Raw genomic sequence first — 25,239 nt, forward strand, 5'->3', positions numbered from 1 at the left:
TTACAGTTATTTAATTTTACAGCACATGAGTAGCACAGATTGTCTTTATCACCACCATTTTTTACGCATTTCGCGCATAATAGTCGCGTATCTATATCAGTTTTCGTGAGCTTTGAATACGTTACAGTTTTACTCTGCGCCATCTCGTAATTGGATGTAAACAGCGTATTTATTGTAACTATCAGGGGTTCTTTTATGCTGCTAATGGATGATCCCCCTGGTTTCCTCTTCAGTGTTGCATAGCAGCAACTAGCAACTTTTGTATTGCACATTTTTATTTGGAGCTGTGTAGTTTTTTCAGGGAACTTTTCTTGAAGTTTGATTTCTATACTACTAAAGTAATAGGACACATGGTTGACCAGCTCATTCAGGTTATCATTAAGGCATATTTACATCTGACTTCTGTGTTTATCTGTTTCGGCTTTGTTGCTGTATTCCAAAATGCATTGTTCTCCATTTTTGAGATCGTTGTGGGACTACCATTGTACTTGCAATGTAATAAAATACAGTCCAAATTGCAACTTCTTTATTTTTCGTTCCGGTAATCAGTTTCGGTCTATAGGGCGTAAGGAGTTGTGACATGTAGCAATAGGTACTATTCAGCATCTGCACGAACCAACTCTTCACGTCGTCTAGAACCTCGGGTCTGAAGTTGGTGTTATAGTCCTAAACTCGTCCCTGAAATTAAAAATTTAGAAATTATTGCGATTTGGACTGCTTTATGTTGAAATTGCCATGCTGTTATTTTATGAGTTTCGTATTTCTTTCTTATATTGTTTCATTTTTTCTGAGTCCTGCATAAATTTCTTGTATCGGTATATCTCTTTGTGCCTTCCATCCTTTTGGATAAATTATGGCTGAAGTAACTTATGATGACCAATTTTGGTTTTCAGAAGGAAAAAGTGAGATTATTCAAAGAGCCAGACAACTGTAAATGGAAAAAAATAAGAAAATAAATACTGCGGGTTGAACTACTGTATATCTGTTGTACGTGTATTTCTTTAATAGCAGAATACTAATTCAAGTTAATTGTACATTGAGGTCTGCGTTCCTGAATTTTATTCTATGGGAGAATTGCTAGTGAAGTAACGTAGTGGAATGGACTTACGGAAGATTTTTGTATAGTTGAGAGTTACATCGGTTACGGTTATTTTTAACAATCGATTTTTTGTCGATTCGCGAAAAGAAACTCATTTAGTCGGTTTATATATGTAAACGGTGTGTCTAAAATTTCCGCTACGTAAAATGATTACAGCTTTGTTACTAAAATCAGTGAAATTATTTTCTATTATTTATTATTCTACTTTGTAGGCTTTTCATGTCTCTGATTTTAAAGCGTGAAAAGAATGAAGTAGTACGGTTTACTGTGGCCATCTTTAGTCAGTGTTACCGCGCGGGATTACAGAGTAGAGTTGTATTTTACCTTGAGGTTGAAGGGTGGAAGTGGTTGAGGTATGTATTTGTTGAAATGTGTGTACTTTTTTTTTTGTATCAAACGTTGTCTTGTCATTATTGTTGCTTTTATCGTCTGTCACCGATTTAGTTTCTCCACTCCAATAAACTACAATACATACATATATATAGATACACATCGTGCGCCATTGTATTCTAGTGAGTTGTAAGGGAAACAGGTGGAGGTAACTGCGTAAGCGTGTATGTTGATGATCGGAAGTGATTGTAAGTGCTGTCAGAAATTCGATGCGGAATTTACATGTAAGGAAGACTGTTGTCTGTTCGTTGTGTACTTATATGTGTATAGGAACTCTTGATGTGAACGCCGGGTGTATTTGGCGTGCTGTTGATGGACGCAAGGTTTGCAGCAAGATTTGAATATTTTTATTTACATTACATTTAGGGCGTAGCATACAAATGATCGTACTTGCATGGAGCTAGAAAGCCGAGAACCATCAACTATTTTTTTTACCTTTGCAAGAACAGTTTCATTACTTAGTGTATCTAATAAATAAAACTAAAAAAAACTGTTGCTCTGTAATAGGTGAGATAAAAATTTGCAATGGCCTTTTCCATTGGATTCTTCGTAAACGACTGTTAACTTCAAACATTGCAGAACTTCGAACATTGCAGGGCACAGGATAGGTTAATAGGCTACTTGCAGATGCAGAATAGTTCCTTATATGGCCCATAACAGCAATTATTTTAAAAAAATTGCTGTTCGTGTGTTTTCTCCTGTTATATTTACCAAAGAGATGCAGGTCTGTGTGGTGGTGGTGGTGGTGTTTGTGTACTCAACAGGTACACACATACATCATACATACGTACCAGATACTTTTATTTTTGGTGAGTGTAACATGAGGGTGCCTGTGCTAACCATTTAATACCAGGATATGAAATCTGAACTCTGAAGGCACAGAGTACTGAAGTCCATTTAGTGTGAAATATTGCATGTACTCTGTCTGTAATCATTGTTTTCATAATTTCGAGTAACTGTGTGACTGTTTTTTATATTTTATTTATTTTTTATGTTCATTGCATTTTATGAGTCAGACTCCTGTCGTCAGTAGAAATATGCCTGTTACTTAAAGTGTCTCCAATTTGTTTTGTTTCTGTGTAGGGGCAGATGGAAAAGCTTGACTTGCTTTTGAGTTTGCCACCAAAAACTTCTGTTGTTGGTGTCTACAATCATCAGGAGATACAGTGGAACATAACTATACTTTGTGTGGGGGGACCAGATGTTTAACATAATTTGAGCTCTTGCTTGAATGTCCGTGGGAAAATTTTACATGGGCATGAAGACTATTTCAGTTTGTGCACTGATAAATTCATACACATACAAGCCCCGTGTCATACTGTGTGAAACAAATTAACTGCACAGTGCAGGAAAAGTTTATTCAAAATGTCTGAAAGCTAGCCTTACTGCAGGAACATTAAATGGAATGTGTGTTACACTAAGCCAAAGAGATGCATATACCTTTTTTTAAGATACAAAGCAATTATCTCTATCACCCTTCTATTAAATTTACCACAACCAACTAAAGGAGCCAAAATATCAAAGGTATTCACTAATCTGGGATAGGGAGAGATTGCAGATACGTATATGAGGTTTCATAGCCGGATGAGCTTGGGAGAAATTGCGGTATAATTTTCAGTCGTTGGTGTGGTGGCACACTTTTGCCGATGATGATGATGATGATGATGATGATGATGATGATATACTGCTTATTAAACAGGAGTGTTAAAGAATGATAGGTCCAAATTTCGTCCATTAATTTGGAAATACCAATAACTATGCCAGTCATGTAGATATATCTTCAGTTCAGTTTAGTTTGATGTTTTTCCTGTCATCTACCAGTCTGTCCACCATGCACAATGCTTATTTATTGTTCCTTCCCTGCATCACAACAGAAACAAGCATATTGTCATCCTCAGAGCACCACATATTTGAATCGCATATTAATGCATGTACAAGCAAGCTTGGCTTGTGTGAAGACGAATGGGATTCATACAGGCTTGTCGAGCTTGTGGATGCCTTTAGAAATTAGAGTGGATACTAAGTTTTGCCTGTGCTGCGCATTTCTGAAGATTTTTCAAGCCATTTGTGTCAGTTGCATCTTCCTGTATAGGCCTAAGACATTTTTCGAAATATACTAGTATGTGAACACATGTGATTGAAACTTCCTGGAGGGATGACTGTGTTCTGGACTGAGGCTTGCACCCAGGGCTTGTGCCTTTTGGGTACTTGTGTTCCACCAACTGAGCTACCTGAACATGACTCATGACTGTTCTCACAGCTTTACTTCTGCCAGTACTTTATCTCCTACTTTCCAGACTTGTAACTCTTTCGTGATTGTGTAATTTCAAACAAGGGCTTCTTGTCTGTTGAGGACTTATTGAAGTCAACCAACAAAAGGAAGACACACTGATACACTCCCAGGATGATGGCTAAAGATGCAATGGGTTCTGTGCCAAAAGAATGAAGGAAACTTTCAATGAAAATGGAATTCTACATGTTGGGACCTAAAATTAGGATGTAAGCCATTCCATGCCAAGTTGTGTCGGAACATTGGTAAAGTTTTACTTTGATCTACTTAATATTTGCAGGGATATAGCCAGTTGTTAAACTCCTAAACACAGTTTTCAGCAGTGCACCCTTAAATTTTAGGCAGCTTCGAGACGTAATCTCAGGCAATATTTTTTTGAAAGGGTTGAAACAGTGCCACCCTGTAAAACTTCTTACATGTTCTGATGAGATATTTTGTGATCAGTTTTCACATGGATGATCTGAAACTGGCCGAGAAAATAGCAGCTTAGCAGCTTTTTTTTAAAAAAAAGAGAGAGAGAGAGAGAGAGAGAGAGAGAGAGAGAGAGAGAGAGAGAGAGAGAGAGAGAGAGAGAGAGGGGGGGGGGGAGGGGTGGTTAGGATTTCAATGTTCTGGAAGGAGGTGTGGAGGTGTGCGATTCCGTCACAAGGCCCTGGAATATAAACTGCTTTCCAAGAGTATACAAGCTGAGGGCAATGTTGACATTTTTGTAGAAATGTCGGACATTCTTCGCAGACTTTTACAAAAACATATTTGCTGCAAATGCTTTTCAGTGATTTTCACTATTAACGCCTTGCTTTAAACCACCTAAGAAAGTCATTTTGTTTTGAATTGCGAGCATATAAGGCACTGAAAACATAAGATAAAGACACAGCGAAAACATGACTGTGTTACACTGGTACTGAAAGTAAATCTAACACATTTTATTGTGTTTTGAAATTATTTAATAATGTTAAGGGAAAAGTAAAGACAGAAGGTGTAATGAGTAGGAAGTCAGCTGGAAGGGTCAATCTGTACCAAGTGGTCAGCACTGGTTGTTTGACCATCCCAGAAAAAATCGATATTCATTGGGTGAATTCCCCAATGTTTGTTGGACTTGACCAATAAAATTTTTTTTAAAATGTTTTTGAGCCCACTAGACATTAGGGAATCAAATATCAGAATTTTCTGAGATGGTCGAGCTGTCTATTATTTTTTTCTGGGATCACTTGGTATGAAATGACCCTGACGTATAAAACCTGAAACACCGTAAAGAAAGTAGTAGGCCTATTTCTTCATTGAAGAAGTTGGAACAAAAATTTGTAGTTCAGTCCATCATTACATTGTTAAACATCAGTGTTAGTGTCTCAGTCTTTAAATTTGATTGAAAGAAGGATGAATTTTTATCCCAATGGATTTCATAGAAAATTATTCATTTATCTTTCAGGATGGTGAGTGAGGTTTCCACAGGTTAAATAGTCAAGCATCATTCCTTATATATGTCATCTATTTTCTTCAGAATCAGAAGATAGAATCTGAATTTTTTTCACTGTTGGTGACATGGCACAATTACGCTGATGAAATATATAAAGCAGCTCATACAGATTTTCCACCTGAATTATTCCAGTGATGACTCCAGTGTCCAACACCAAACTTATCAAAAATTTTGTTGATTTATGCCGTAATAAGAGAATCTGGAATGACGACAGAATGAAATTTTTTGCTAGAAGTCAAGCGATGGGATAAAGTGATGTTCAGTACTGAAAGCATTAATGGTGGTAGAGTGGCTTTCATCTGCAAAGAGGGTATTGAAGGAAATGAAGTGCCACAAGGGGAGAGATTTAAACATGGGCATAGTCTATCAGGAACTGGAGAAAACCATTTTTGTAAACAAATGAAACAGTAATTCAGATTAAGAGTTAAAATGATGCAGCATCAATTCTGGCCAAAAGTAGTGATAGTGGTAAAGGAAGTACAGGGTGTTTATAAATGAGTATCAGGGTTTTTAACACTTTATTATATTTATTATATTAAACTTGCAGTTATAAATGAAATGTCAAATGAAAGAGCAACTCAGCTTTACCAAGAAACTTATAAATGTTCAATGTGAGCACCATTTGTCACATGGCACACATCAAGTCTATAGCCGAATTCTTCCCAAACATTGATAAGTGTGTCTTCAGTGATTGTAGCAACAGCTGCTTCAATCTGGTTTCTTAATTCAGGGAGGTCTGCTGGTAGCAGAGGCACGTATGCATGATCCTTGATGAAGCCCCAAAGGAAAAAAATCGCATGGTGTTAGGTAGGGTGAATGTGGACACCGTGCAAAGCTAGCTCTGTCATTGGGCCCCTTGCGGCCTATCCAGTAAACCCTGACATTCATTTATAAACACCTTGTATATTAACATCAGACTTTAGCAGGATGGTTTAATGTGCTTTACGAACTATCGTAACTGAACAAATTCAGATTGCTGCCCATCAAAGAGTAATGAGTGTTGGGTTCTAGAACAGCTCGTTGTTGCAGTTACTCTAGCTTCACTGGTAACACTGTATGGCTGTCGGTATAATTTTCTGTGTGATATTCAATAGCAAATTATTGAAAGCATTAAAAATTTCAAGTAGCTTGGAGTAAATGTAAGCTTCAGATCCTAAAAGAAAACTCTTCTAGGTTTGACATGGGACCCGTAAATAAATGTCACCAGGTTTGAGACCCCATGGAAACAAACCCTTAAGGCATAGTCCATATCAATTCATGCAGGCTAGGAAACAATGTTACTTCTATAGCCCCGGATATTATTGAATGTAGCGTATGTTAAAATGAAGGAGTAAGTAAGGAACATGTATTTTGTTTTCTCCAAAAAAATTTCTGCTCCAAGATACAGCCCTCCAAAGATAACACTGCTCATACCATTTTGAAGATGTGAGATTTGGAAACAATTTTAAAATGCTGTATCTCTGGAACAGTTCTAGATATTTTGTTTTTTTATTTTTTTTATTTTATTTTATTTTTTTTATTTGAAAGATAATTGCTTTATGGTTACAAAGAAATCCTCCATTTGGACTTTTACAGAAAAGTTCCTTTACTATAGCTTTCTGAATTTTTTTGTAATTTATGGAAAAGCATTTTTTTTTAAAATGCCAATCCATAAAATTTTGAATTTTTTTCAGTTGATTAGTACCCTGTAGTTCTACATTCCCTGGAAAGGATAGCTACTACTATAAGATTGAACAGGTTTTATAAACAATTGAAATTTTTGCCATACATAAAACCTGTTTCATTGCCACATTATCATCTAACAGGCACATAAAAATCAAAACCTAGCCTTATTTAACATAATTTTAGTTTTAAAAGATAAGTAAGAAACTCATTTTTCAAGCATTTTAAATGGTTCCAAAATGTATGTGAAAGGACCAAAGACTTAGATTTCAATTTGTACAACTTCTGTGCTCTCCGTTTTGTACTGAAGTTCGCCAGTCAATGAACTAAACATGTGTTCCACTGCTTCAGTATGTTCCTTTGATGTAGTGATGCCTTCCTGTTGAACCAATAGGAACTGGAGCAGTTACAATCTTCAAAACATTGTGAACAGGAAGTGAGCACTGATTGGGTTGTTGCTGTCCTATAGCTGGAAACCTATATCCAGCAGCTGGTCCATGTCTTAGCATAAGTTCACTACAATTTCATTTAACTCGTAACTGGTGTCTATAATCTCTGCAATCCACCATCAGTCACACACACCTGCCACAAACATCCCCCTTTTTTCAGGTTATGAATCTGAATATTATCCAGCTGTTTCTGAGGTGTTGGCCGAATGAACGGAATTTCTTCTTTTTTGCTCTTTACAGTGTGTGCAATATGAGTTCGCCCATCACTTTTGAGTCCAAAAATGTGTCTTCTGACTTCCTTTAACAGTAGTGGTTTGTTTGGACCATTCTTCATTTTTCTGCTCATGGAATTCTTAGACTTCCTCTTTAGACAAAAGAATGAGGGCTGTGGAAGTGTAAGATTTCAGTAACTCTCTCATGAAAATCCTCGGCATTTTGAATCGCAGCTGTATTTGATCTGGAAAGATTGTTTTGTAGCTTGGTGCTTCACCAGGCCTCCAGTACCATCACAAGGCCCCTTCCTGTGACCAGTAGCACTGTATATTCAGTCAGTCGGCACAAGCGACATACTCAGTTTGAACAGCTGGTACAATTTTTAAAAATGACATGGAGCACCGTCAGAAATAATGATCTTCACTACCCCTGTTTGCAGTTGAAAAATTTTGCGATTGCTAGCAAAGCATGGGCTGAGTCGTGTCCTATGTCATCACTTATAACTGCAACACTTGTGGTCTTGTTTTGAAAATGTGTTACTCTTGTAAAAATTGAAACCTGGTCGTTACTCCAATGATACCCTTGTACTTCTTGTGGGAGAATTACGTAGGAGTTCTCAGCAAAATTACAGTGAAGCACTAAACACCCTTTCACTTCTGCAATGTGGTGTTGTTGCAATTTTTGCAGATGCTGGGGTGTTACTGCTTTCACTGACCATTTACCAAGTTCATTGATGAAACTGTCAAAGGCAACAGTTTTCTTAATTAGTTTATATTCCTCCCATGTCACATGTGTAATTTCTGCAGAGTTATCTGCCACATCTTCCAGGCCAACTGTCTGCAAAGACAGCCCTCCATTTCCAGGGCAGTCACCACATTCTTGAAACAAACAAGTCTCTTGCTTTACATCACAGACTACTAATGAATTCACACACCCAGCCAAGGTGTCATACATCATGTGCTCCAGTAAGTTCTTCAAAGTTACCACACAAAGTTCAAAATTCATGCAGGACTCACATAGACATCTCTAGGTGGGTGTTGAACCCACTTCGCTCCTAGTGCATAAAATTTTGATCTTCCAATATGTGAAGTTGTATAGTTGCTCTAATAAATTGCAGAAATTTCTTTAATACTGCAAGTCATATACCTCTTCACTTTCACAACTTTTGACCTTCATCTGTTACACTTGGTGTCTTTTTTGTTGGCCTTCTGGTTAGAACAGTCCCATTTATCTTCCAAATAGAATGACTGCACTATTTGAACTTGAGCTGCTTCTTCAGTATGACCATAGTTGGGATCTGGTCTTCCCAAGACTCCTTTTACAGACCTCACATTTCTTGATATGTCCACCATGTACTTCTGTAGTGATGGAATGAGGTTTAAAGTTGTTTTCTTTGAAAATGTGTCTGGGGAATAACAGTTAAAACTTGCACTTTTTCACTTTAGGGTGTACAATACTCAACAGCTGAATTGATATTTGGCAAAAGGAGCATCCATCTTCTGAAGATGGAATTTGTACTTTGAAGAGTGTGGTCAATTTCGCTGTAGTATATTCATCCATAGCTTTAGTGAATTCTCTGATTTCTTGATGCATGACTGGACTTCACTGCCGGTTCCTTAACAGGACTAGCACCTGATTCAGGGTATTTAATTCTTCCTCTATTGATGGAAAATCTGTATTATCTCCACCACAGGAGGCTTCACCTTGTTCAGATACTATCATTGCTGTTATTCTCTCAAAACATTTAGAACACAAAAAGTTGTCACTGGAAACATCTTCACTTTGAAACAAGAGTCTTCTAATGAGAACACTTGTTCCCAATGTGAACAAAGTCTGTTTTTTTAATAGATATCACTCTTTTATGGATATGAAAATAGTCGGCTCACTTCACTCTCCTGTGGCCCCAGTCAGAAGACATTTCAAACAGTCCTTTTCACAAAACACACTGCAACTGTGTCAACAGGCAAATTCCTCACGAAAACACAGAACTCACTGGATGGTCTCAATTTCTTAGAAGCCTCTTCAGTAAACAAATTAGCACTGAACAATTACAATACAGAAACGTGCAATGAACAACCACAACAAAGAATCTGACAAGCAAAGTAAAAAATATCTGGCAACAGTGAAAGTGTAAGAAATATCTGGCAACAAAGAAAGTGAAAAGAAATAACTGCAGAGACAATGGAAATAAACACTGTAACAAAGAAATTAGTAAGAAACAACTTCAGTGAAGACATAAATTATCCTTGAAAGTTTAAAAAAAATGATTTTTTAAAAATAAAACCTGTCCAACTTAAAAGTGCAAGCTTTGCTTTACAGAGACTGTAGTACTACATGGTACTAATCAACAGAAAAAAATCTAAATTTTCTGTATTGGAATTTTCGAAAAAAAAAATTTCTCTAAATTATAAAAAAATTCAAAAGGTGACAATAAAGAACTTTGGCAGAGATGTCTAAAAGGAAGATACCATTGTAATCATGAAGCAATTATCTTTCAAATAAAGACTCTAACAAAATATTCAGAACTATTGCAGAGATGCAGCATTTTAAAAAAAAATTTCCAAAATTTGCATCTTCAGAATGGTGTTCACAGTGTCATCGTTGGAGGCCTGTATCCTGGGGCAGGAATTTTTTTTTTGAGAAAATAAAAAATGTGTGTTTCTTAATTATTCCTGAATTTTAACATGTGCCAAATTCAATAACATCAGAGACTATGAAGGTAACCCCCCACCCCCGCCTGAAGTGATACGGATTGTGTGTTAACAAGCTTGGAATCCCTGTGGTTAAGAAACCCACCCTAGGCTGCTGTTGCACACTTCTGCGGGCAGGGCCCCTATGATATTGAGATTCCTCATTTTTAAAGAAATCAATAGTGGTTAAGCCGCTATTTACCATAACAATAAATTTGTATCATTTTTAATTGGTGCACTCATGTTTCACATAAACCATGTTGTTGTTGTGGTCTTCAGTCCTGAGACTAGTTTGATGCAGCTCTTCATGCTACTCTATCCTGTGCAAGCTTCTTCATCCCCCAGTACCTACTGCAGCCTGCATCTTTCTGAATCTGCTTAGTGTATTCATCTCTTGGTCTCCATCTACGATTTTTACCCTCCAGTGCTAAATTTGTGATCCCTTGATGCCTCATAACATGTCCTACCAACCGATCTCTTCTTCTAGTCAAGTTGTGCCACAAACTCCTCTTCTCCCCAATTTTATTCAATATCTCCTCATTAGTTATGTGATCTACGCATCTAATCTTCAGCATTCTTCTGTAGCACCACATTTCAAAAGCTTCTATTCTCACGTAAACCATACGCTAATTTTGAATGTGAAGAATTTGAAAGTGGCTTCTTACTTTGCAATATTACACACATGCTACTGTAATTCCAGTATTAAGTTCAGCATAACGTAAACCATATGCTAAACTTTACACTGGAATTAAAGTAGCACGTGAGTAATATTGCAAAGTAAGAAGCCACTTTCAAATTCTCATTAACGTGAATTCTTTTTGAAAAACTATCACACACTGCTACGAACTTCATCAAAATTTACACATACGACAATGGTGTAACACTCGATGGCACTTCCTAGAATTGTTTTGCAGCTCTTCTGCAACAACTTTACTACCATGTTATCTCCAGTGCCTTGGTAAAGTGCAGTTAAATTTTGAAATTTATAACTAGCTTGATTCGGAAGTTACCACAGCAGGAAAACTGGCTGGAATATTTAATGAGACACAACAAAAAATGTCCTTTTTTGTACTTGTCAAGTTTTTTGATTTGAGCTCACTTTATGTTCATTAGGAGACCCGATTTTACTTTCCCCTGACACATCTAAACAATTCTAAAACATATTAGGTTTAATTTGTGCCAGTGGATCGTGGGTGTATTTGCACTCCTTGTCGTCATTGGGCCTTATACTCGTATCCCAAAGAAAGCCGGTGTTGACAGGTGTGAAAATTACCAAACTATCAGTTTTATAAGTCACAGCTGCAAAATACTGACAAGAATTCTTTACAGACGAATGGAAAAACTGGTAGAAGCCGACCTTGAGGAAAGATCAGTTTGGATTCCGTAGCAATGTTGGAACACGTGAGGCAATACTGACCCTACGACTTATCTTAGAAGCTAGATAAGGAAAGGCAGACCTACGTTTATAGAATTTGTAGACTTAGAGAAACTTTTGACAATGGTGACTGGAATACTCTCTTTCAAATTCTGGAGGTGGCAGGGGTGAAATACAGGGAGCGAAAGGCTTTTTACAATTTGTACAGAAACCATATGGTGGTTATGAGTTGTGGGGCATGAAAGGGAAGCAGTGGTTGGTAAGGGAGAGAGACATGGTTGTAGCCTATCCCTGATGTTAATCAATCTGTATATTGAGCATGCAGTAAAGGAAAAAAAAGGGAAATTTGGAGCAGGAATTAAAATCCACGGAGAAGAAATAAAAACTTTGAGGTTCACCGATGACATTGCAATTACGTCAGGAACAGCAAAGGACCTGGAAGAGCAGTTGAACGGGATCGACAGTGTCTTGAAAGGAGGATATTAGATGAACATCAACAAAAGCAAAACGAGGATAATGGAATGTAGTTGAATTAAATCAGGTGATGCTGAGGGAATTAGATTAGATGATGGTCGAAGTAGAGGCTATAAAATGTAGACTGGCAATGGCAAGGAAAGTGTTTCTGAAGAAGAGAAATTTTTTGACCATGAGTATAGATTTGTCAGGAAGTCGTTTCTGAAAGTATTTGTATGGAGTGTAGCCATGTATGGGTGTGAAACATGAACGATAAATAGTTTAGAAAAGAGAGTAGAAGCTTTCAAAATGTGTTGCTACAGAAGAATGCAAAGATTAGATGGGTAGATCACGTAACTAATGAGGAGGTACTGAATAGAATTGGGGAGAAGAGGAATTAGTGGCACAACTTCACTAGACGACAGGATCGGTTGGTAGGACATGTTCTGAGGCGTCAAGGGATCACCAGGTTAGTATTGGAGGGAAGCATGTAGAATAAAAATAGTAGATGGAGACCAAGAAATTAATACACTAAGCAGATTCAGAAGGATGTAGAGTGCAGTAGTTACTTGGATGTGAAGAACTGCACAGGATAGAGTAGCATGGTGAGCTGCATCAAACAAGTCTCTGGATTGAATACAACAACATACTCACATTGTCAAACCAAATACAGTTTTTTTAGGTGGTTAGCAACATGGTCTGTCTAATGAAAATGGTAAAAAGAGTTTACAGAAATTAGTTTTTCTGTAAAGGTGGGTTGAAAAATACCCATTTCTGGCATTTTTATGAAAATTGTCAACTTTGCCCTGTATCTGTAAACTATCGAAAAGTTGTAAGAGAATGAAATGTAGTGTTCTAAGCTGTTCTGATGGTTAGTTATGACTAGACCACAGATTTTTAGGTCGTAAAAAAGTGTGTTTTAGGCACCTAAAATAGGATCCTTCAGTAGTTCATTTAGGCTACATAAAACCTAAAATAGGCTCTAATAAAAATGATGCAGAGAAAATAAAAATAAATTAAAATAAACTGTGTTGACAGTATGAACATCTTATTAGTCATTAAAACAAGAATGAATATTTACACAGTTAAAGAGCACAGCAATCTACAACATTAATGTTGAACATAATTCCAAATATTTTTGAGTTCCTGCAAGTAGAAAAAAGATGTGGCTAAGGTTTAATTAATACATTCGTAGTTTCACATATTCTGACCATAGTCCGCTTCACAATAAATAACCAAATCTTTTCTAGGTTTTCTAGTGAAAAACTGTGGCGCTTGTCAGTCAGAATCAGTTTATACGCTGAAAAAGAACGTTCTGCATCAACAAATGTGACAGGGGCATACTTCATTTTCGGCACATGTTGGACAAGAATGCTGCAGTTAGGAGTGCTGGATTTTCCACTAAGAATGTTGGCAGCTGCACACAACTCCTTCAGGCCAGTGTTCTTCTGCAAAAAACGTTTGCATTTTTGTCCCTACTGTTTCCCCTACTTCACCTGGCGCTTCATTAATTTTCATTTTGACTTCTTCAAACAAAGAAATATTGTCGTAGATAGGTCTCCCTGAGCCTTCTAATTGTGAAATTATTCTTGCCATAAATGTGTAGTGGGCCCTAATGTAAGATAAGTCCCGTTTTAAAGAAGAATTTTTGAGTAACCCCATTGCTGCAGTTACAGATGCAGCATCCTCCGGTATATTTTCAACCACCTTCTGGACAGCTGAGAGATGCGTACTATAGTATTCTGCTGCTATCAGCCACGTGCCCCAGCAGGTGACAACAGGCTCTGGTGGCAATGGGACATCTGGAAGCTGTTCTTTGAATGCCTGTATTCTTGATGGTGCCTTAACAAAAATTTTCTTTACCATAGAGATTACTTTATTTACTTTAGGAAATTGTAGCCTTACTTGCTCTGCTACGCGGTTGATCCTATGCACTACACAAGTTACGTGCAGCATCAATGGGTAGAATACTTTTAATGGTTGAAACGCTGCTATCATATATGCAGCAGCATCAGTGACAGCCAGAAGCACCTTATTCTCATCCACTCTGTTTGGGTGTAGCACCTTAAGCCCATTGTTCACAAACTGTGCTGTTGTTTGTTGGTTAGTTTTTGCAAGCTGTTTTGAGTAAATCAAATGAGCCCTGGATGGAGCATCTGGATCTAGCTTGCCAATAATCAGGTTTGCAATGTAACAGCCAAGACTGTCAGTAGTTTCATCCACAGAAATCCATATGCAAGATTCTCCAACATCTTCTCGGATTCTGTGCAATGCAGCATTGTAAGCTGAATCCACATAAATCTTACGTCAAGTTGACTCTGAAGGAATAGATTGATGGCAGTACCTCTCAAGAAAACCTCTGAAAATAGGGTTTTCTAGTTTCCGAATGGGGATGTTTGCTGCCACAAGTGCAGGACACAAATCACTGCAGAACTTGTTCTTTTTTTATTTTTTTATTTTATTTATTTTTTTTTTTTTTCGGAGGATTCACCAGATTTATTGGTTAAGAGTTTGCTTCAATTTTGACTTTCCTTCAACATTAGCTTTATGTGCGATTCCATCTGCATGCTGAGTTAAGTGAGATTTCTTAACACTCAAACCTAATAAGAGAGAAAAGGGAAATGCAGTTTAGAATCGTATATAAAGAGTATTTAGAGTATTTCGTATTACTAAAGGATAGTGATAAAAAAGAATACTAAGTGACTGGAAAATAAGAAGTCTAAGAAAAACTTCAACTAACCTCCTTGTTGCATGCTTGGCAAAAAATAATTTTCCCATCTGTTGTATAATGCGCGGAAAATCTTGCAGCCACTGCCTTATATGAGTAGACTTTGAACTAGCTGTTTTCGGCATGGCGTAGTATTCTCACACAGAAACTAGAATTTATTTTGCACTTACAACGTCGGTCGCTACACAATGTACTGATTTGTTTTCGCTGGGAAAAAGTGAACAATGACCTGTCCTCCCCCTGCCCCCCCTCCTGCGGTGCATGGGAGCGGTAGGGGAAGTACTGTACTCGTTGCTGGACATATGGCACCTGACAGATGGCCACCCCTTCTGAACAAGTGAGTGGAATCTACCGGTGCTTCAGATGAAAACATCTCACTACTGGCAAATTATTTTTCGAACCGGAAAATTCACGTATAATACCTTTCACGAAACGGAGTAGTTTGTTAGGACTGCCTGTAGATAGCAGTGAGAAAATGCGCGCAGGGCAGTAATTTAGCTATAGAGGGCGTCTACGATTAACATTGTGATTTTTTAATCCGTGCTCAGCTTAAGGCCTATGAAACCGTTTGTTTGTGAAAATATACAGGTGGCCAGAATCCTATGAACGAAATATTTTCAAATATAACATTTAGTACTCCCATGTTTGATTCTAATGTGTAACTCAAATCTTTGAGTTACGCACTGTCGCGCTCGGCGTGTACTTGGGTGGATGACCATTCAACCGTGCCGAGTTGGTGGTAAGGCAAGCAAAGGAATTGTAAACAGTCTCTGACGACCTTCGCCTTCGGCGAGACGTAAAGCCGTAAGTTTACTTCCTTTTTCAGATCCTTGAAAAGACAAGAACTGTCAGACTAACGAAATAGGTACTTTTTAGAATTTTGATGCCGAAATAGGCAAAAGTAGGCGTCAACGTCGAAATAAGCAATTTTAGGTCCTATAGAACTAACGGTTTTCAGTTTAGTTAGTCATGAAACGCATAAGTACCTATTTTTATGCAAATAGGAACTCAGGAACAAAATAGGTTTTTACCTAAAATCTGCGGTCTAGTTATGACAAAGTTTTGTGATTATTAAACACTTAGTTCCGGAGATATAAAAATCTAAACGTCACTTTTTTTCATGTGGCTATTATTTTGCCTGACTTCACTTTAAATTATCTATATGAAAACTGCTCATGAAATATTTTTATTACTCCTAGTAGTAGAGTGCAATGAGTTGTAAATGAAACCTCAGTTTTGGTTCCTTCAAGATAATGTTGATGGAGATATTGTCTGAGTTGCCAAAACCTCGCGCACACACACTGTTTAAGCTGTGTTATGGGGTCAATCAAATGACTGCCTCCAAAAATTCTGAATAGATCATGAAACTTAACTACTGTCTATTGGGCACATGGGCTAATGTTGATGGGCCATTGCTTGCCAGGAGGCAATTCCCACACGACCTTCACAAATTTTTCTCAAATTTTTGTGAACATTTGCACATGGTCCCATAAATGTTGGTAAGATTTCGCAATTACTAGTGCAATACTTGCAGAGATAGTCATTTGTTTGACCACATGGTGGAAGGTGATTTTATCTCAAATCATACAGGTCATGTAAACTCGCGGTCATGAATTTCACTGGAAAAATTATATATTAGACATCTGTATCATAAGTGTTAAAGAAATAAAGTATTTTCATTTTACCTTAATTTTTGTAAATGGTGCGGCTCTTTGCAAAATGTATATTTTGTAAACAATTTTTAAAACAGTAGTAAACAAAAAATATAGCTAATAAGCCAAAAGTAATAGAGACCTGGCAGATCTTTTGCGTTAAAAAGACGAAAATATGAAATTTGAGTTAATTTTTCCGCTTAAAATTTTTTTTCCTCTGATTTGAAAACTCACAGAATACCATCTTTTCTGTCATAGTATTAGATACTAGTGATGTAATTATAAACAGCATCTTCTGTGCTCCAGCTATCTGTTTACTAAAAATGTAAAAAACTGCACTTTTATGAGTTTTTATGAATTATTTACTTGAAAACCCTCACCTGAAAACTTTTGAGAACTAAACAAAATATTGTTTGGTTAATATGTTACACTGACTAGTGTAAACACAGTGGGCAGTATTTTTCTGTGTGAAGTGTTAAATTTTTCAACATTGTACTATTTCCCAATTTTGCATCACTGAATTTCTAACGTAAAATATGTATGGTGGCAACACTGAGTTCAGTGCTTTTGTGTTTATAACAAATGAGTGAGAACTTGTACATAAACCAATCTGAATTGAGTTTTATGTTTGGTTTGAACTCTTTGTTAGATACAATGCCAGTGAGAAAATACAGTAGTGGAAGAGTGAGGCATGTGGACTATGAAAGAAGATGCAAAAATGTGGTGTTAAAGAAAAGTGAAAAATATTTCACAGTTGTTGGAAATCTGTCGGAGGTATTGCAGAAATATCTTGTTCTCAGGTAACGGAATTAGCATTACATCCATTGCGCAGGAATTGCTACACTCACCACAAGAAGAAATTTTGTTACAAGCCACCTGAATGATCACCATCACCCGAATGTGAAACTGATGATGATTTTTATATTCCTGGGTGTGAAGTTGTTGATGTGGTGAACGTTAGCACTTCTGCTGTGGTGCCTAGAATATCTACCCTTGATCGTCCAGGAAAAGTAATTAGCAGAAGAAGAAAATAGCATGTAAAAAGAAAGTGGGAGGTACAGTTTACCGACACTGATAACCAGGTAGCTACCCTAAGCAGCTGATACAGGAATACACACTTCTTCACATTATTTGATTTCAGAAGCTCATAAAATAAAGAATCGGAAAGGTATTTGGTCATGCCCAGATTCTTACTATGGGTGTCCATTGCAGGATGATACTCTGGGATTTTACCTAAGATGACAAAGATTACAGCAAAGTCCTAAGAAGGTTGATGTTCTCTGTTAGCGAAAATTGTGAAAACGTTATAAAGGTAAAAAGATGTATGACAAGATCAATAAGAGAAGCATATCTCCCAATGTAAAAGGAGAATCGGTATTTAAAAGCGGGTCTCACAAAATTCTACTCCTTACCACCAAAATGGGTAAAATGCCAGCCAATGAAGGAAGTCTGCACATGTGTTTACAGCATTAATTAGAAACTTGCTTATTTTGCCATAACCAGAGTGACAGGAAAGAAGTACAAAGAGGTGGACCTGATGCTTCTGTGTATATGTCGAGCCGCAAGAAAAATGTTGGATGCATGAGGGTGCAAATGTGAGCTGGTGCTCAAGTGACGACTGTTGAAGCATTACACCTTCAGGGTACCGCCAATGACAATAATCTGTGTATTGTGGGAGGGAGGAGAGTTGAAGACAGTAGCCAGAGAAATTTGTTAGAGGTTAGGCATTGGGTCATGAAAGGAGTCACTCACCATCATATCTGGAGGATTCAGACAGGCAACATCAGATTTAAAATCAGCAATGTCCCAGAATACTGACACGTTAGTTCTTCACATTTTGACTTTGCTGAGAACTGACCTGTTGTTTTGCGGAATGAAATTCAAAGTTATCTCTGGCATACTTCACAGGTATCAATATTAATGTGTGTTGCTCACATCCTTGGACCATTACACTGTTTTCCTATTGTCAGAGATGATGTCATTCATGACAGTGCACGTGCATGCTATGCTGTCAGCATGATTTGATGACATAACATCTAGAGGTCATGCATTTCATAAATATGTGTATGTGACTGATGGAGCAGCATCTCATTTTCAAAACTGCTTTCAGCTTTATCTTGGTCATTTGGAATTATGACAAAAATTTTCAGCAACAGGTCATGGAAAAGTGCATGTAATGGGTAGGAGGTATATGCTATGGGGTAGGAGGTACCTGTAAACATCTTGTAACAGGGTTTACTCTCCAGCATGAAGCTGTTGATGGTATAAGAGATACTACTGGATATGTACACACCATATCAACATTAGTACCAAACATGAAACTCTTAGTTCTAAATGAAAGTACATTAAGGGAATTGCATTTGAAGAGTGAACAGTGGTTTGCTATAAAGCCTGTGGTAGGAAGTCAATCAAGTCACTACTTGATTGCATCCTGGTGTGGCACATACATTCCAAGAATGGTTCTCCACGAAATGCAGCATGTTGCTGTTTGTGAAATGCAGAGACCACAGTGTACATTCGAAGACTTTGTAGTGAGCCACTTCATTTCTTGTGTGAATGACAATCGGTGGTGGGTGGGGCAGATAAGTGTCTCTACTGAGCTGCAAGATGGCAATCATCAAAAGATAAGTGTGCAGTTCCCATTTCCCAAGTACTGCTCTTGTTGGACCATTCTCATCCATGTGCAAATTCAGCTCGGCTATACAGCTTCAAAGAGAAGCAGATGAAAAAAAGAAATGAACACTTTTCAACAGTGCAGTGTTATTTGTTACATTGTTGGCAATTTTAAATCCTATAAGTCATGAAGAAGTAAAATCATGACAGAAGACTATAATAATTTGCGGATAATATAATAATAATTTGCGGATAATGTCAAAAAAGAAAAATGGGTATAAATATTCTATCTCATTTTTGTTATAAAATTCTTTCAAACAAAATTATGAATTGTTTTCCTACTTATAATGTTTTAATTATTTTGATTCAGAAATATCAGTTTTGCATGACATTCACTTAAAATCAGCAATCAATTTAATTTTTTTTTTTTTTACCTTGAGAGTAGAGCTAGGTCTACCTAAAAAATTTCTCACATCTTGTACAGACCAGTATTGCCACTCTGATTGCACATTCTGTTAAGTACAATGACCAAGCAACGTACCATGAAATTTGTAGAACGTTTAGGATGGGGGTTTGGGAGAAAATAATTTCTAAATAACCAAAAAATTTCAGATCCTTTCACGTTTATGCACGAATATTTTGACAGTTCAAGAATTTCATGCATTAATGTCATAGCTGACAGTTAGCAATCCTTCCACTCTTTTAGTTCTCAAGATAGTTAATGTCCTATGACAATTCATATTTTCAAAGCATGATTTTGAAATTCACAAAAAGTTACAAATTTTCATGTATTAGTCATGTCTCATAGTATTGGGAATAAATATTTATTGAAAATAAATTCAGATTTCTATCACTTTTGGTTTCTTTATTACAATTGTTCAATTTTCCATTTCATCTTGACATTTTCACAAGCATTTAGAGGTCTGTAGCATTTTAACAAATCATCAGAAAATCAAAATATTGTAGTTTCAGAGAACTACCATGTGGAACTTCAACATATATTTTTTTCAGCAAACTTCGAAATTTTGATGTGACACATTTAGTCTTGACCTGTATGATTTGAGATGAAATTGCCCTGCAGCTGTCAACATTACAACCATGAGTTTTCAACAACTTTGAGACATAAAGTCTCTGGCAATAATTTCGTGAAAGCAATGAAACTAGGCCATCTTGTACAATGTTTCGCTCTCTCTGTAGCAAAATAATAAAGTTTTGCTGAGCAATTTTCATGTGGGTAATTTGAACCAAAGTTGCTCAACAAATTGACACAAAAATTATTGAGTTTAGCTTTCTGTATCTCCATAAGTAATTGCAGTGTAAACCTGAAACTTTGAATGTGATAACTTACCAATACAAGGTCTCATAATGTTAAAATTTTGTTCTCTTACTGCCTTTCTGTAGTTGAGAAATTGAGGGCAAAGTTGACAATTTTTCTTAACATCCCAAAAATGGCAATTTTTGGCTCACTTCTGAGAAAGTCTTCTTCAAACTCATTTAAATTTTTCGTTAGAAAGTCAGTGTTCTAAACCACCCAAAAAACTGGATCTGGTTTTGAAGTGGAAACAAGTAGGACCCTAAAAAATGACAAGGTGGCATTATATTGAAAATGGGCGTATATTTTGCTGGTACTTGTATTAAATGTGACACCTTTTATTATGTTCTGTAATTGTTTAGTACACTTCCCAGTGGAAAATATTTGAAAGTGCTGATGACTAGTGGAAGAGCATGTGTCAGAAAAACAACAAGTGGTCTTTTTTGTTTTTTAGGCATATCTAAAGCAATCAGCCCTACAATTTTCTTATAAAAATGGAAAGGAGTAATGAATCTAATAACAGAATAGTTTTCTTTTGCCTCTAATAATTTTAGGCAATCACAATTTAAAAGTGTAATTTTTTGCTTTCTATCTTTTCAAAATTTCTTCCCAAGCGATCCCATCAGTGACATCATATGGCTGGCAGTATTGTTTTCTTAATAACTGTCTACAGCAAATTAATGAAACCTGTAAAAAGAATTCAAATAACTAAAAGATTAGGATCCTAAAAGAGATTTTCTAGCTTTGGTCTCATTACACTTTTAGAAATGTCTCGTCAAGCTTGGGAACTCAGGAAACCCTTATCAGGCTTGGAACTTGTGATAAAGAAATGCACCCATGGCTGCTGTTGCACAGCTATCGGGAGTGGCCTCCGTGATGTTGATTTTCTCCCTTTAAAAGGAACCAAACCCGGTTAAACTACCATGGACAAGCAACACATTTATACATATTTTCATTGGTAAATTAAGGTGTTGCCAACACAAATTATGCTCTCTCTTAAATTGGAATTCAACTAACACATCAATAGCGTACACACTAAAGATGTACTAATAATTCTTTGTAACGTGCATCCATTCCAAAGAAATGTCAGGGAGACTGCTGTGAACTTGACCAAAATTTACACAATGGGCAATTCCATGTCAAATCAACAAGTGCTACAACCTGACCCTCTCAGATTTTTTGAAATTAAGTATGCATATGTTACTCATAAATCATGACACAAATTAATTTTTTCACATTTTTCTGACGAAAAGTTACAAAGTAATGGACCTTCAAAAATTGAAAAAATGTCAAATTTTTGACTCTCAGAACAATGTTGTTTTCTTTACAACTAGTGCTCTAGTTAAGCTAGAACAATAAAATTTACTTCATTGGAAAGCTCTTTTAAAGAGCTTTGATGTGATACCAAACATCATTAGTTTAATATACAGGGTGTTACAAAAAGGTATGGCCAAACTCACACACAAATAAAGAAAATATGTTATGTGGACATGTGTCCGGAAACGCTTAATTTCCATGTTAGAGCTCATTTTAGTTTCGTCAGTTTGTGCTGTACTTCAGTTCACTGCCAGTTGGCTCAATTGAAGGAAGGTAATGTTGACTTCGGTGCTTGTGTTGACATGCGACTCATTGCTCTACAGTACTAGCATCAAGCACATCAGTACGTAGCATCAACAGGTTAGTGTTCATGATGAACGTGGTTTTGCAGTCAGTGCAATGTTTACAAATGCGGAGTTGGCAGATGCCCATTTGATGTATGGATTAGCACGGGGCAATGGCCGTGGCGCGGTACATTTGTATCGAGACAGATTTCCAGAATGAAGGTGTCCCGACAGGAATACGTTCGAAGCAATTGATCGGCATCTTAGGGAGCACGGAACATTCCAGCCTATGACTCGCGACTGGGGAAGACCTAGAACGACGAGGACACCTGCAATGGACAAGGCAATTCTTTGTGCAGTTGACGATAACCCTAATGTCTGTGTCAGAGAAGTTGCTGCTGTACAAGGTAACGTTGACACGTCACTGTATGGAGAGTGCTACGGGAGAATCTGATGTTTCCGTACCATGTACAGCGTGTGCAGGCACTATCAGCAGCTGATTGGCCTCCACGGGTACACTTCTGCGAATGGTTCATCCAACAATGTGTGAATCCTCATTTCAGTGCAAATGTTCTCTTTACGGATGAGGCTTCATTCCAATGTGATCAAATTGTAAATTTTCACAATCAACATGTGTGGGCTGACGAGAATCCGCACGCAATTGTGGAATCATGTCTTCAACACAGATTTTCTGTGAACGTTTGGGCAGGCATTGTTGGTGATGTCTTGATTGGGCCCCATGTTCTTCCACCTACGCTCAATGGAGCATGTTATCATGATTTCATACGGGATACTCTACCTGTGCTGCTAGAACATGTGCCTTTACAAGTACGACACATGTGGTTCATGCACGATGGAGCTCCTGCACATTACGGTCGAAGTGTTTGTACACTTCTCAACAACAAATTCGGTGACCGATGGATTGGTAGAGGCGGACCAATTCCACGGCCTCCAAGCTCTCCTGACCTCAACCTCTTGACTTTCATTTATGTGGGCATTTGAAAGCTCTTGTCTACGCAACCCCAGTACCAAATGTAGAGACTCTTCATGCTCGTATTGTGGACGGCTGTGATACAATACACCATTCTCCAGGGCTGCATCAGCGCATCAGGGATTCCATGCGACGGAGGGTGGATGCGTGTATCCTCGCTAACGGAGGACATTTTGAACATTTCCTGTAACAAAGTGTTTGAAGTCACGATGGTACGTTCTGTTGCTGTGTGTTTCCATTCCATGATTAATGTGATTTGAAGAGAAGTAATAAAATGAGCTCAAACATGGAAAGTAAGCGTTTCCGGACACATGTCCACATAACACATTTTCTTTCTTTGTGTGTGAGGAATGTTTCCTGAAAGTTTGGCCGTACCTTTTTGTAACACCCTGTATATACACAAATTGTTAAAAAAAACAACAGTTCAATTTACTGAATTTTGAAAAAACTGTATTTTTAAAATTCTTAAAGTATATGTGAAAGATACACTTTACATCTACATATTCTGGAAGTTTCAACTTTGGATGAGCATAAGATCACTATCAACAGAAATTTTACGTTAAGGGTGGTGCTTTAAAAATTCGTAAAAAAACAATTTATTTTAGATATTAGGCCTACTTCTCACCACCTGTATGTTGTTGTAAAATGTGGAAATTAAAAATAACGTATAATTGACAAAAGAACATATGTTTTATGCTTCTGTAATTAATAAATGCAAAAAAAACCACACAGAAAGATGAATACCTGAGATCAGACCTAAATTCAGTTAGTAATTACTATTATTTACAAATAGGTGTCCTATTAGTGCACTTCTTCATACTTTGAACTAATCAGTCAGTCTGTTACACATCAACATTTCTGCACTGGATAACTTACATGTTCGCCCTGTAGCAGTTGAGGGTTCACGATTGCCACTACTTCCCTACTGCTCATGGAAAGATTGTCTGGATGACTTGGAAATGTAAAAGATGGTGGCGGTCCATGTGGATGTAAGAAACTGTGATTTCATCCTTCTCCTGATTTTTTTCAAGTACACAGGTTAACCACCAGTGTCCATTATAATCACAAGCAACATATCCTTTTATGTCAGTAACTGTCACCAGTTAAATTTTACTATCAACAGTGTTTGAATACACTTCTGTTATTATTTTGTCCTTGCTAAAAGGAATAAAAGTGAAGTTTTTGTGTCCCTACAATTTTGCAGCATTTCTCAAATCTCTCCATACATTTCATTTCTTCATTTTTGTGATCTTCTTTAGTAGCATACTTAAAGTTCATTCCTTCTATGTTATCCTTGGCAAACATATAAAGTTGTTTTGGTATCATTATTTGATCACTGTATGGCCGTTGCAGACTTGCTTGAGGTGCAAGTTGTTTAACTGTTCCACCAACACCATCACTAGCTCCCTTCCCATGCGAGGTGGCTGAAAAATGCCATTCAGCTTCAGTTTGGAAATCATCTTCATGATGGCACAGGTTGATAAAGTTCTTCCAATTTTTATAATGAGCTGCTGCTCATTCAGAGAAATAATATATTTTTCTTGGTTTTCTACCGCGTATAACAGTCAGGAAGTCCACAAGTACGATTGGAACAAATGTACAGCAACAGTGTCATGTGTTAGGCATTCTGATATGATTACAAGACTTGGGTGCTAGAGTTTGTTCCCATCCTTGTAATAAGCAACAATGGGATGAATTGTTGCTTGCATGTTTGTCCAGTGATAGCCTTGAACTGCATCCTGGATGACATAGGAGTAATTCTCAAAAAAAGTCACAGATCGCTAAGACATCGCCTTCTTTAAGTTCATTTCTCAGTGTCTTTTGGAAGGTTGATTGTTGACTAGCAACAAATGAATGTCGTGTAAGCAATTTTAATTTATCAAAAAAGCAATCAATAAAGTTGTCAGATGATTTTATGATTGTTTCTATAGAAGTGTGATCAACGGAAACCCATTGCTGGTAAGTTATATTATCAATATCATTAGTATTAAACAAATCTTGTAACTACATCTTAAATGTTTCTGGGCCAGGGCAGAATTTACTTTCACCAAAATTACAAGCAGATAATGACGGGTTACATACAACTCTTGCAATAGTTTTTATTGGATTATCTTCATCCTTCGTCAGCTGAGGAATGTTACATCCAGTCAGCATGAGTTTGAAGTTTTGATGGGTAGTACACACACACACACACACACACACACACACAGACACACACACACACACACATACTTATGTGTACCACTA

At 37.2% G+C, this 25,239-nt stretch overlaps 1 protein-coding gene across 2 annotated transcripts in view; it reads left to right on the forward strand.

Moving 5' to 3' along the window:
• The first annotated feature begins 1,329 nt into the window (after positions 1 to 1,329).
• LOC124612999 (piwi-like protein Siwi) overlaps positions 1,330 to 25,239 on the forward strand; it is a 133,634-nt gene continuing 109,724 nt past the window's right edge. The window contains exon 1 of one of the 2 annotated variants that reach the window (XM_047141551.1): positions 1,330 to 1,452. Coding sequence is in view for 1 of the 2 variants with exons in the window: in XM_047141549.1 (XP_046997505.1) it covers positions 1,802 to 1,812 (11 nt within the window). In the remaining variant the exon portion in view is untranslated. Of the gene's footprint in view, positions 1,453 to 1,786; positions 1,813 to 25,239 lie in introns of those variants that run through there. The other variant, XM_047141549.1, reaches the window with a different exon arrangement.

The sequence above is a fragment of the Schistocerca americana genome, chromosome 4, assembly GCF_021461395.2.
Source record: "Schistocerca americana isolate TAMUIC-IGC-003095 chromosome 4, iqSchAmer2.1, whole genome shotgun sequence".
Lineage (NCBI taxonomy): Eukaryota > Metazoa > Arthropoda > Insecta > Orthoptera > Acrididae > Schistocerca > Schistocerca americana.